This window comes from Prionailurus viverrinus, chromosome B2 (genome assembly GCF_022837055.1).
Source record: "Prionailurus viverrinus isolate Anna chromosome B2, UM_Priviv_1.0, whole genome shotgun sequence".
NCBI lineage: Eukaryota > Metazoa > Chordata > Mammalia > Carnivora > Felidae > Prionailurus > Prionailurus viverrinus.
The window spans coordinates 17,719,359-17,733,058 of record NC_062565.1 but is presented as its reverse complement, the minus strand read 5'-3'; the positions used below and the strand labels follow the sequence as shown (position 1 = coordinate 17,733,058).

The following is a 13,700-nucleotide window of genomic DNA, read 5'->3' as shown; positions in this document are numbered from 1 at the left end:
TTTTATTTAGTTGGTCCCTCTCTCATATTTTCTTGATGAATCTGGCTACAGGTTTATCGATTTTATCTTTTCAGAGAACCAGCTTTTGGTTTCATTGAGCCTTTCTTTTTTGTCTCTATTTCATTTATTTCCATTCTGATCTTTATCATTTCCCTCCTTTTACTAACTCTGGGCTTTATTATTGCTGATTTTGTTGTTCTTTCTCTAGTTCCTTTAGATGTAAAGTTAGTTATTTGAAATGTTTATTGCTCATTGCTATAAACTTTTCTTCTAGAACTGCTTTTACTGTGTCCCATAGATTTTGGAAAGTCTTGTTTCTATTTTCATTTGTCTCAAGATATTTTTTGATTTTCTCTTCGAGTTTTTTGTTGATCTATTGGTTGTTTAGTAGCATATTATTTAGTCTCCATGTGTTGTGTGGGTTTTTTTTTTTTTCAGTTTTACTTTTGTAATTGATTTCTAGTTTCATACTGTTGTACTTGGAAAAAATGCTTGATATGATTTCAGTCTTCTTAAATTTATTGAGACTTATTTTGTGGCCTAATGTGATCCTGGAGAATGTTCACTGTGCACTTGAAAAGGTGTATTCTGCATTTTGGGGATGAAATGCTCTGTATGTATCTAACAAGTCTATCTGGTTTGCTGTGTTGTTTAAGGCCCGTGTTTCCTTACTGATATTTTTGTCTCAATAATTTGTCCATTAAGGTAAGTGGGGTATTAAAGTTTCCTGTTATTACTGTATTATTGTCAGTTTTCTTCTTTATGTCTGTTAATATTTGTTTTATAAATTTAGGTACTTCTGTGTTGGGTATGCAAATATTTGCAGTGTTTTATCTTCTTCTTGGATTGACCCTTTTATCATTTTGTAATTTCTTTCTTTGTCTTTTGTTTCAGTATTTCTTTTAGAAGTCAGGGGGTTTTTTTGTTGTTTTTTTTTAATGCTTATTTATTTTGAGAGAGAGAGTGCACATGCACACACAAGCAAGGAAGGGGCAGGGAGAGAGAGAATCCCAACCAGGCTCCAAGCCATGAGTGCAGAGCCCGACACGGGGCTCAATCAATCTCACAAACCATGAGATCATGACCTGAGCTGAAATCAAGAGTTGGACACTTAACCGACTGAGCCACCCAGGCACCCCTAGAAGTCAGTTTTGTCTGATGAATATTGCTACTCTAGCTTTTTGTTTCCATTTGCGTGGAAAATGTTTTCCATCTCTCCACTTTCAGTCTGTGTGTGTCTTTAGATCTGAAATGAGTCTCTTGTAGGCAGCATATAGGTGGGTCTTGTTTTTTATCCATTCAGCCACCCTGTGTCTTTTGATTGCAGCATTTAGGCCATTTAATTTAAATATATTAAAGAAATTATTGATAGATGTGGACTTACTGCCATTTTGTTCATTGTTTTCTGGTTGTTAATTTAGTTTTTTTAATGTCTTCATATATTCCTTTAGTTCCTTGTATTTCTCTTAAGATTATTGTTGGATACTGTAGAGTTTTGATGAATGGTAACTTTTTTAAATTAGGTAACAATCTGAACAAAATGAATTGACACTACTATAAATGCCTCTGCTGATCCACTCAAGCATTACCTGCGTTAGGTTTTATTAGCTACCATTTATCTAGTCCTATGGCTTTATGTTAAAGTTAGAAATACTATGGGACGCCTGGGTGGCTCAGTCGGTTAAGTGTCCCAACTTCGGCTCAGGTCATGATCTCACAGTTTGTGAGTTCGAGCCCCACATCGGGGTCTGTGCTGACAGCTCAGAGCCTGGAGCCTGCTTTGGATTCTGTGTCTCCCTCTGTCTCTCTGCCCCTCTGCTGCTTGTAGTCTCTCTCTCTCTCTCTCTCTCTCTCTTTCTCTCTCTCTTTCTCTCAGAAAAAATAAACATTAAATTTTTTTTTTTTTTAAGTTAGAAATAACATACTTGGAGTTACTGACAAGATCAACATTGTTCTGGAGACGTTAGATAAAGCAGTAAAACTATGAGAAATAAATGAGGTCTAAATTAATAGTGGAAAAAGAAATTAAACATTTTAAATGGTTAATATATGTCTATCTAGAAAATCCAAGAGAAACAATTCAAAACATAATAAATTAATGAGAAAGTTCTATAAAGCAGCAAGAAAGAAGATAAACACTAAAATCCAGCAACTTTCTGTTAACAGTCATACTCTGCTCTCTCCCATACAATTGCTAATACTGAAGTCTAAGCCTCACCATCTTCTAGTAGAACTCTTTGTTTTCATGATTTGGCCCAACGATTCTTTCTCTTCTGCCAGGAGGCAGAAGTATATTTCAAGTATATTTAGATTCCTAGACTTAAAACCATTCGGTTCTCTCTCAACATTTAGATTTCTTTAGTCTCACGAACGTCCTTTTCTTTTTCTTAACACCCATAATAATTTGCCAATATACAGTTTTATGCATGCTTATTTAATGTGATCAGGACAAATGACCCTTTTGTCACCATCGTATATGCTACACTTTAGTACGTAATGGGCACTTAGTAAATATTTGCTGAAAATATAGACTGATCCAATCTTCTTTTTAAAAATGGACTTGGGGAGCCTGGGTGGCGCAGTCGGTTAAGCGTCCGACTTCAGCCAGGTCATGATCTCGCGGTCCGTGAGTTAGAGCCCCGCGTCAGGCTCTGGGCCGATGGCTCGGAGCCTGGAGCCTGTTTCCGATTCTGTGTCTCCCTCTCTCTCTGCCCCTCCCCTGTTCATGCTCTGTCTCTCTCTGTCCCAAAAATAAATAAAAACGTTGAAAAAAAAATTTAAAAAAAAATGGACTTGATTTTTTAGGACCATTTTGAGAAGATAGTACAGAGTTCCCATATACCCCACCCCCCATCCAGTTTTCCTTGTTATGTTAGCATGATACATTTGTTACAACTAATGAGTCAATGTTGGTACATTAATTAAAGTTCGTATTTTGTTCAGATTTTCTAAGTTTTTAAACTAATATTGCTTGTCTATTACAGAATCTCACCTAGGACCGCATGCTACATTTAGTTATCATGTCTTCTTATGCTCCTATGGCCTATGATTGTTTCAGATTTGTCTTGTTTTTGATGACTGTGATAGTTTTTTTTTTTTTAATTTTTTTTTTTCAACGTTTATTTTTTTGGGACAGAGGGAGACAGAGCAAGAACGGGGGAGGGGCAGAGAGAGAGGGAGACACAGAATTGGAAACAGGCTCCAGGCTCTGAGCCATCAGCCCAGAGCCTGACGCGGGGCTCGAACTCACGGACCGCGAGATCGTGACCGGGCTGAAGTCGGACGCTTAACCGACTGCGCCACCCAGGCGCCCCGACTGTGATAGTTTTGATCAAGTGTTTTATAGAATGCTCTTTTGTTAGAATTTGTCTAGTGTCTTCCTTACGGTTAGACTGGAGTTCTAAAATTTTAGGAGGAAGGCCACAGAGGTCAAGTGCCATTTTCATCACATCCTATGAAGGTCACATATATGGATATAGTATCATTGTTGATTTTGACTTTGATCATCTGGCTTGAGGTAGTATTGTCAGGCTTCTCCACTGTGAAGTTACTCCTTTTTTCCCCCTCCCCCTACTGTACTCTTTGAAAGGAAGTCACTATACATACTCTGTACTTAAGGATTGGGAGTTGTACTCTACCTCCTTGAGGGCAGAGTATCTACATAAATGACTTTGAATTCTGCTGTTTGGGAGATTTGTCTCTTCTCCCCTACTTAATTATTCACTTGTTTATATCAGTATGGACTCAGAGATATGTATTTCCCACTTTGGGTTATAATACAGTATTTCTTTATTAATTTTCTTTCTCAAATTGTTGCAGTTTTGGCCGTCGGGAGCTCTTTCATTTGGCTCCTGTGTCCCTTTGACGTAGCGCGTCAACATAGGCTTCTTTTGCTTGCTTGCTTTTGCTTTTGTTTTTTTAGAACTTTGTTCCTTTCTAGCACTGTAAGATCCTCCAGTATCATCTTGTGTATTTCATGCTCAGCACTAGAATCAACCATTTCTCCAGACTGGACAATGGTATCAGAAATCAAGATCTGGAGCTAGATATGCTTGCTGCTACTGGGGTGAAATCTTTTATTTGATTATATCTTTAATCTTTTTAATTTTTCATTTGTTATTTTTTCTAATTTCTTAAGCTAAATGCTCAAATTCAGCATATTTTCAGTGTTCCTAGTTTTATTTTGTTTTTTGTTTTTTTTTCATAAATGGATCCATTGTATACTTTTTTTCTCTGAGATCTGTTTTGGCTGAATTTTGCAAGTTTTAGAGGCATGTTGTTCATTTCTAAAGAGTGTTTTTTACTTTTCCTTTTTGAATCATTGTTTAGAACGATATTTTTAATAAGTGGATAAAATTTGGAGACATATACCCTTTTATTATTATAGTCTAGTTTTATTAAAATGTGGGAAAAATGTGGCTTATGTATTTCTTTATTTGGGAGATTGTAATTTTCTTTGCGACCTAATATAAGGTCAACTTTTTGTGAATGCTATATATATTCGAGAAGTGCATGAATTTTTTCCTTATTGGTTGAAGTATCTCTATATGGTATGTATATCAGATAAACTTTGTTTACTGTATTATCCAAATACTTATTTACTTATTTTAGGCTTCTAGATCTGTTGAGAAATAAGCCTCTTACTCTGACTCGGTTGTTTTTGTTTTTGTTTTTGTTTTTGTTTTTGTTTTTGTTTTGAGAGTGCACACCTGCATGTGTGAGTGGGGGAGGGGCAGAGGGAGAGCGAGAGCTAGAAGTTTAAGCAGGCTCCATGCCCAGCACAAGCCCAATGCAGGACTGATCTCACAATCGTGAGATCATGACCTGAGCTCAAGTCAAGAGTCAGACACTAGACTGACTGAGCCACCCAGGCGTGCTACTCTGATTGTTTTTATATCCGTTTCTTCTTTTATTTATGATAAATCTTGCTTCATATATTTATCTTGTTTTAAGTTTTATTTGGAAAAATTTCAAATCTACAGAAAAGTTTCACTAATATTCATAATTACTCATATAACCTCTACCTAATTTTAATTCACTTGTTAACATTAGGTACATTCTCTCTCACTCTATCTGTATCTATACATGTGCCTATATTTTATATATATAAACCATTCAGTTGTCTCAGCATTGAGTTTATTTAGTCTCTATAGTGTCCTTTTATATATGTAATGTAAAATATAAGCATAGATACAGTAATCCTCAACCAGATATTAGCAAATTGAATCCAACTGTGTATAAAAGGAATTACATATTATGACCAAGTGGAATTTATTCCAGATATACAGAGCCGATTCAGCATTTGAAAAGCAATTAATGTAATCCATCACATCAACAAGCTACAGAGCAAAAATCATATATATAACCAATGATGATAGCAATAGATGCAGGAAAAGCATTTGACAAAGTCTAAAACTCATTCCTGATAAAACTCAGCAAACTAGGAGTAGAAGACTTCCTCAGTTTGATAAAGAACATCTGTTTGATAAAGTAACATCGTACTTAATGGGAAGAAACTACATGTTTTCCCACTAAGATCAGGAACAAGACAGGGATGTTCACTCTTGCCTCACCTATTCAACATTTTACTGGAAGTCCTTGTAGTACAATAAGACAAGAAAATAAAATAAAAGATAAACTGGGAAGAAAGAAAGAAAACTTTGTTTGCAGATCACATGATTGTCTATGTAGAAAATCTCAAAGAATTAACAAAGAAACTCTTGGACTTAATGAATTGTAATAAAAGGTATTAGGTACAAAGTTAATACACAGAGTCATTTGCCTTCTTATATATGAGCAATGAACAATTTAAATTTGAAATTAAAATACAATACCATTTATATTGATGCTAAAGAAGAAATGCTTAGGAATAAATCTAACAAATATTTATAAGATCTATATTAGGAAAACTACAAAACACTGATGAAAGATGTCAAGATGACAATAAATAGAGATGGTCCATGCACTACAAGAAGAGAATATTGTCAAGGTGCCAGTTCTTTCCAACTTGGTCTAGATCCAGTCCAACACAACCAAAATCCCAGTAAATTATTCTATGGGATGTTGGCACCTGACTCTGGTTTATATGGAGAGGTAAGAGACCCAAAGTAGCCAACATAAAATTGAAGGAGAAGAACAAAGTTGGAGGACTGATGTTAACCTGACTTAAAACTTCTGTAAAGCTAGGGGCGCCTGGGTGGTGCAGTCGGTTAAGCGTCCGACTTCAGCCAGGTCACGATCTCACGGTCCATGAGTTCGAGCCCCGCGTCAGGCTCTGGGCTGATGGCTCAGAGCCTGGAGCCTGTTTCCGATTCTGTGTCTCCCTCTCTCTCTGCCCCTCCCCCGTTCATGCTCTGTCTCTCTCTGTCCCAAAAATAAATAAACGTTGAAAAAAAAATTAAAAAAAAAAAAAAAAAAAAAAACTTCTGTAAAGCTATAGTAATCAAGACACTGTGGTATAGGTGGAAGAATAGATACAGATCAATCGGACAGAATAGAAAGCCCAGAAATAAAGTCAACTGATCTTTGATGAACTAGCAAAGGCAGTTCAGTGGCGAAAGGATAGTTTCTTCCAAGAAATGGTGCTGGAACAACTGGAGATAAACATGCAAAAAATGGAAAGAAAATTTAGACATAGACCTAACAAACGTGAAATAGGTCACAGATATAAATGTAAAATATAAAACTATAAAACTCCCAAAGCTAACGAGAAAATCATAGGTGACCTAGGGTTTGGTGATGATTTGTTACATACATACAACACCAGAATTATAATCCATGAAAGAAAAAAAATGACAAGTTGCATTTCATTAAAATTAAAAATTTCTGCAGTACACAAGACACTGTTAAGAGAATGAAAAGATAAGCCAATGACTGGGAGGAAATATTTGCAAAAGACATAACCTGATAAAAGTCTGTTATCCAAAATATACAAAGAACTCTTAAAACTCAACAGTAAGAAGGGGCACCTGTGTGGCTCAGTTGGTTAGGCACCCAGCTCTTGGTTTCAGCTCAGGTCATGATCTCGCGGTTTCGTGAGTTCAAGCCCCACATCAGGCTCTGCTGGCAGTGATGAGCCTGCTTGGGATTCTCTCTCTCCATCTCTCTCTGCCTGCCTCTCTCTCTCTCTCTCTCTCTCTCTCTCTCTTTCAATAACAAAACAAAGGGGGCGCCTGGGTGGCTCAGTCGGTTGGGTGGCCGACTTCGGCTCAGGTCATGATCTCACGGTCCGTGGGTTCGAGCCCCGCGTCGGGCTCTGTGCTGACAGCTCAGAGCCTGGAGCCTGTTTCAGATTCTGTGTCTCCCTCTCTCTGACCCTCCCCCGTTCATGCTCTGTCTCTCTCTCTCTGTCTCAAAAATAAATAAATGTTAAAAAAAAAAAACAAAATAAATAATCCAGTGTTTAAATGTGTAGAAGATCTGAATGATACTTCATAAAAGGAGATACACAGCTGGAAAATAAACATATGAAAAGGTAGCCCACATCCTGTGTTGTCAGGGAACTGCAAATTAAAATGACATACTGCTGCACACTTACAAGAATGGCCAAAATCTAGAACAGACAACCTGCCAACACCAAGTGGTGGTGAGTATGTGGAGCAGCAGGAACTCTCATTCACTGCTGCTGGGAATGCAAAATGGTGCAGCCACCTTGGAAGTAGCCTGCTGCTTTTTTACAAAACGAAATATATTCCTACCAGGTAATCCAGTAATTATGCCTCTTGAATTTACGCAGATGAGGCGAGAACTGATGCCCACACAAAAGTATGCAATGAATGTTTCTGGCAGCTTTATTTATAATTGCTCATCCTTGAAAACGAGATGATCTTCAGTGGGTGAATGGATAAACTGTGATGCATATATACAATGAAATATTAGCTAGCAGTAAACAGACATGAGATAAGCTAAGAACAGACATGGAGGAAACTTAAATTTTGAAAGAAGGCAGTCGGAAAAGGCCACATACTGTATGATCCCAACTACATGACAATTCTGGAAAAGGAGCACAATGGAGACCATAAAAAGATTTGTGTTTGCCAGAGGTTTGGCGGGGCGAAGGGGCAGTGGAGAAGAATGACTAGGTGGAACATGGGATTTTTTTATGGCAGTGAAACTAATCTCTATGATACTGTCACGGTCGATATATGCCATTATGTATTTTGTCAAAACCCAGAGAATAGACAACACAAAGTGTGAAACCCTAGTATAAATGAAGGACTTAATGTACTCATGCTGGCTCATCAGTTACAGCAAATGTCCCTCACTAATGCAAAGTGTTAATAGGGAAAATTGGGGAGGGGCCCTTAAGGAGAGGTATATGGAAACTCTGTACTACCCAGTGAATTTTTCCATAAATCTAAAACTGCTAGAAAAACAAAAGTCTATAATTAAAAGAACAAATAGGCCTCAGAGTAGAAGTATAAAGTTTAAAAGTGTAAAGAAAACACACCAGTTAACTATATTAATTTTAATATCTATCAAGTGTAAAATCTTCCAGCAACACAAAATAATTTTTTAGCTTTGAGACACTAATTAAAACTGTACAAATAGATATAGCCATTACCATCATCATAAATTACTCTTCAGATTTTAACAGTTTTCAACAAGGTGAGCTGAATCTTCTATACAAAAATACCGTATTACTATTATTTATGATGTCTTTGGATAATGTCCACAAGATGATGCCAATTACATTAGCATTTGTTACAAAGTCAAAAAACACATAAAAATTACAGTTGATAACAGCATTATTCTTTAAAAAGAATATACAGTATTAATGTTCAGTCCATAAAATGGCAAATTTAAATACAGTCCCAAGTTCAAGATGTCTCTTTTAAGTACCAGTTTAGAAACAGAACTAAGAAAAAAAAAATTGTACTAAGTGAATCACTGCTATAGCAACTGAACTGCATTTGCTCTTGAGAGTAAATATCAAGGTCGGAGCCAGGTCAGCGATCTGCAGCGCAGCAAGAGTTTGCTTTGGGCGAAAGCTGGCGCACCTCATCTTTGTGTCTGGTAGGAACATGGAAACAAGGTATTTTGAAAGTGTGATGAGCAAACATCACAGTTTCAAGAACTCTCTTAATGATGTAAAGATGAGAACCTTGGTTGATCTGGGAGTCATTAAGCCATTGAGGTTGATAGTCACCACGAATTCACAGGAGTTGTGTTGGTCAAAGTCAAACAATAGACTCTTTCTCCACTAACATCGGGTGTCATAATTTTGAAATCTTTATGTTAAAGATAAATTTATTCCGAAGAAAGATGCCCTGCTCAAGAATTACCACTGCTTCCATAATTTCAGAGTAGAAAACCAGATGATAAATCAGCATGCTCTGCCATTGCCAAACTGGTAAGATAGAGCCTTAGCCAAATACGAGCTCTGATTGACAGACCACTGAGGTTGCCATTAAAAAAAAACAACAACCCAAAACCAAGCAAAACAAAAACACCTCTGAGGCCAATCAAAATATTAATTAATTTAGGCAAATAACAGATGAAAACGAAAACATTCTAAACACTTTCTGGAGGTCTTTTTAGAAAAGTGTCTTATACTTAGTAACTATTTATTGGTAGATCAAACACTTGATACTTTGGCAAATAGTTTATTCAATACTTTGTAAAGTCCTACCCGTACGCGTGTCAGCGCTGTGGGCAATTGATGCTAAGAAATTGGATTTCATTTGTAGGAAAGAAAGAAAATAGTAGAAGATGATTTTTGCTCTGCAGAGTACCCACTACTTCATATTGCTTCCAGAACTCAGTAGAAATAGACATCTGTACACATTTCCCAGGGTCTGGGGACTTGCATGGACTCTATGGAGATTGCTGTGGGGCTTTGCACCAGACTCCTACCGGTGGCCGCCATATTTGGCCACCCAGTCTGTCCTTCCGTGCACTGAGGGAACCGGCTGCACACGGTTCACAATGTTAAGATTCTTGGCCGTAGGATTGTAAGTAGGTCCTGAAAACTGCCCTCGACCAGGTTTTGTGTTCCAGGTGTATTCTGGAAGAAATCAGAATTGGAAGTTAGAACTTTATTCATTGGATTGTCAAATTGAAACTAAGGCAGTTTAAATCTTTTCATTTCATGGGGGAGTTTTGAATTTATCTTTAAAAGATTAGTTCAGTGGTCTCTAAGGGTTTTTTTTTTTTTTTTAATAGTAAAATGAAAAACTCTAGTGTGGTGTGATGTTGATACAGAATTCTCAGTAGCTCACTGGTTTACAGTTCTGACTACTGCTGCTGCTTTTGTGGGTTCACTCAAATGCCTGTCACACTTAGGTTGGCAACATGAATTAGGATGACCAAGAAAATTCTTGGTTCAGGTTGAACAGGCAATAACCCACAGTGTTATTAGTGACTTTGTAAAATCACACAGTGGTTACATCTGAATAATACTCGAGCGTAATACCCACTATGGAAACTTTATTTGTAATTGTGAATCCTATAAAGCTTGGGCTTCATGGAGCTCCACAGATGGGATCCCATAGTAGATTTCTTTTAACCGTGAAAATGTGGTTTTTAGAAGCAAGAGACTTCCTTTTTTTAATTGGGAAAATGAAGGGCGATAACAGAATTCCTTTAAAAGGTGAGCCAGTCCTAAGATCCCAAACCGTTCATCGTAGGGTCTGCTTTATTCATAAATTTGGCTGATTAAATATTTGTGAAATTTTGATTTGTTAAATATTTGTTATCTGAACAGCTTACAAGCTAGAATTGCTTAAACATCTCAAATGACAGAGCAGTAAATCATTTTGCAGAGAACTTTAATGACTGGACTCTTCTCCAGTCCTTCCTTCGCCTGCCCTCACTTCATATTTACGGCTGAGTATCATAGATGTTCTATCTGAAGAGGGATGTTTGATCCTTCAATTTGGGATTTAAGTATCGTTTCACACTCTATGGTGGCTGACACTCTTGGATTAAACTAAGTGTCAATTTTGAGACGAGTCGGACCATTTTGCACACTGAACACTACCCATACTGTATTCACTTGCATGGTTTCCCTGTTTTGTTTTGTTTTTCTTAAACTTTCTCTGTAAAACTGGCAGTGGAGGGGAAATTATGGGAGCACGTGGGTCTGCTGCTGACCTCAGCTTAATGGGAATAAAGCATTAAGTGAGGAACTGCCCTGGGGATAGTCACCTGGTCCTATCATCCTGCCCTGACCAGGTTTAAAATTCTCCAGGTTCAAGCCGATAGAAAGCGACCTGACAAGGTGGGTTAATAGCCAGTTAACCCTGAACTGTGAAGGAAGAACTGGTTAAACAGTTAACCAGGTTTTCCAGGAACAGCCCTTTTGTTCTATCCCACGGGAGTGTGGACACACACCAGTCTGTTGAATTTGTGAAGGCTGCAGACCTAATGGGCCTGTGGGTGGAGGAGAGAGCAGGTGAGAGGGAGGGAGTGGAGCGAGGAGGAGAGAGAGGCAGAGAGTCCCCTGGTGAGTGATTTCAGAGACGGGAGAGGGGACAGGAGAGGGGACGCAGTCTTCAGCTAACAGTTGGGCGAGCCTCTGGTGTTGCAACATGAGGGATTTGGGGAGTAACAGAACTTTTTTTCCCAGCTCATGACCTAGCTAGGTCAGGTCCTGAATGCATTTGAGGGAAACCATGTCCAGGAAAACGTTTTTAAAACTGCTGAAGAGGGAATCATTTTGCCAAGATTTCCTTTCTGAGAAATAATAATTTCAGGACTCAAGCACCCTTGGTGAAGAACTCAGCAGCTGCCAGAGGAGCTGAGATCCGGGGGGCAAGGCAAGAAACACTTTTGTGTCAGCCGGACCTTGCCCCACACCTCCTTAGAGTGGGGCAGGCAGCCCTCTCACGCTTGCTGTGCCCTCTTTTTAAAAACAGCACGTGTCCTATCAAGGGCATTTAACTTCCTGCAGAAAATGTTTGCCAAAGGAAAGATGTTTGCCTGTGATCTGTGCCCTGATTATGTAACCTTTAGCAAGAAGTAAAACCCGTGTAAAATGAAGACCGTAATAATAGTACCTTCTGGAGTAGAGCTAATGAACATAGCTCACTTAGAACAGGGCCCTCCCTGCCCTTGCAAAGGGCGGCCAGCCGTGGAGGGAAGAAGTCACTCCTCATAGTCCTTGTTACCACAAGGCAGGGAGTCGGGGAGGAGGTGTTGGGAAGTTTGGGGTGAGAGATTACATGGGGAAGCTGGAAGAAATTAATTCGATTTTTCTTCTCATTTAATCCTGGGGGCGAGGCTGGGGAAGAGCAGAGAGGAAGGCTATGAGAGAAGGGGAAATAGTCGAGGAAATACGGTAATGACCTGGTTTTATTCTTTTGTGGGAAACTCTCACACCAGCGGGAGTACTGAAAGACAAATCTCTTACAGAACAGTGTTTTCCTAAGGATTGGCATTGACCACTTGAGGACGATTAATATTTACTTCTTTTTTTTACCTTTCCTCCTATCACCATCTGTAGGAACATCTGATGAGCAGAGGAAATGAAGAGATGAAAAGTTACGAGAAAGCATTTACTTAAAAAAAAAAAGAAAACAGGAACATGCATGCTAATCTGACAGAATGCTTAATATACAAAGGCCTTCAATATCTTGCAAAAATCGTTTTTTAGAACGCCCACTTTCACTTTCTAAGAGCAGACACTTAGGTAACAAACCAGTTTGAAACATTCTGATTTTCTCCTCTTCTTCTAAAAATTGCTACTAAGCCATGGCTGCTGACTCATTGTCAGGCTGGCTTAAAATACCTGAGGCTTCAAAAAAAAAAAAATCTATCACTTGCTGTGTATAATGTGTTTACTTACATATTTTGTTTCAGCAGAAAGATAAGCGATGCTTTTCCCAGATAAGGTAACTAAGTACTGTTTGAGCAGTGCTACTGTGGTACGAAATCATAAATGACAGAAGTCCCGTGCTTCTCACAGTTTTAGCTCCAACAGTGTGAACTTTAGAGGTTGGACTTCAGAGAACTTTAGGGTGTGAACTCTAACCAGGAGTTTGAAGCTGGGAGGGAATTTATACAACTCCCCATCTTCCCAAACTTCTGACTGTCTGCCTTAATGTTTAAGTGCCTTCCTGAGGACTTCTATTTTAGAGTCGTTTTGAGAGCCTTCATAGTCAGACCTGGTCAAGCTCAAGTACAGAATCACCACCACGCCACCGCAGGGCACACAGCCTACTTGGTGATAACCGGAGGGCGGGAGAATAAGCCAAGCCTCCACCATCTACTACCGGTGCAAAGCCAGAGCCAGGGTGGGAAAGTTCTGCCACGGCTCCCTTCACTCTGCACAGGAACTGCCTGTGGAGTGATACACGAACAGCATCTCCGTGTTTATGAAGCCCCCACCCTGTGCCAGGTACCGACCAGGCGGGCAGCTCTGAAAAATGCACCTTCTTTACATCCCGTTGGGTCACACAGCATGTTCTCGGATTTCACAAACCGGCTCCTCTCCCAGCTCCACCACTTAGGAGCTGGGTGACCCTCGGTCCATTACTTGATGTCACTTTCCTCCTCTGTAAAAGGTCTACCTCATCCAGTCTTGTGCAGGTTCAATGGCATAATCCGTATGCCTTGCCAGTCACCACTTTGTTAAAGGCAGCTCTTACAAGAGACTCGCAGACCGCACCTTCAGAAGAAGGGGCATTTTGCCAAAAATCATTAGAACTGTGTTAACAAGGTGAGTGAGACTAATTTAAAAGTCTCCGCTTGGGCAAAGT

General features: G+C 38.9%; 1 protein-coding gene across 4 annotated transcripts in view; it reads right to left on the bottom strand.

The window, feature by feature from the left end:
• Window positions 1-9,589: 9,589 nt before the first annotated feature.
• The window catches only part of MAK (male germ cell associated kinase), a 47,198-nt gene continuing 43,087 nt past the window's right edge, over window positions 9,590-13,700 (bottom strand). For 2 of the 4 annotated variants that reach the window (XM_047858032.1, XM_047858031.1), the window contains one exon: window positions 9,590-10,006. In XM_047858032.1, the coding sequence (XP_047713988.1) occupies window positions 9,852-10,006 (155 nt within the window). In that variant the 3' untranslated portion in view covers window positions 9,590-9,851. Of the gene's footprint in view, window positions 10,007-11,350; window positions 12,224-12,288; window positions 12,452-13,700 lie in introns of those variants that run through there. The other 2 variants (XR_007152059.1, XM_047858033.1) reach the window with 2 other exon arrangements.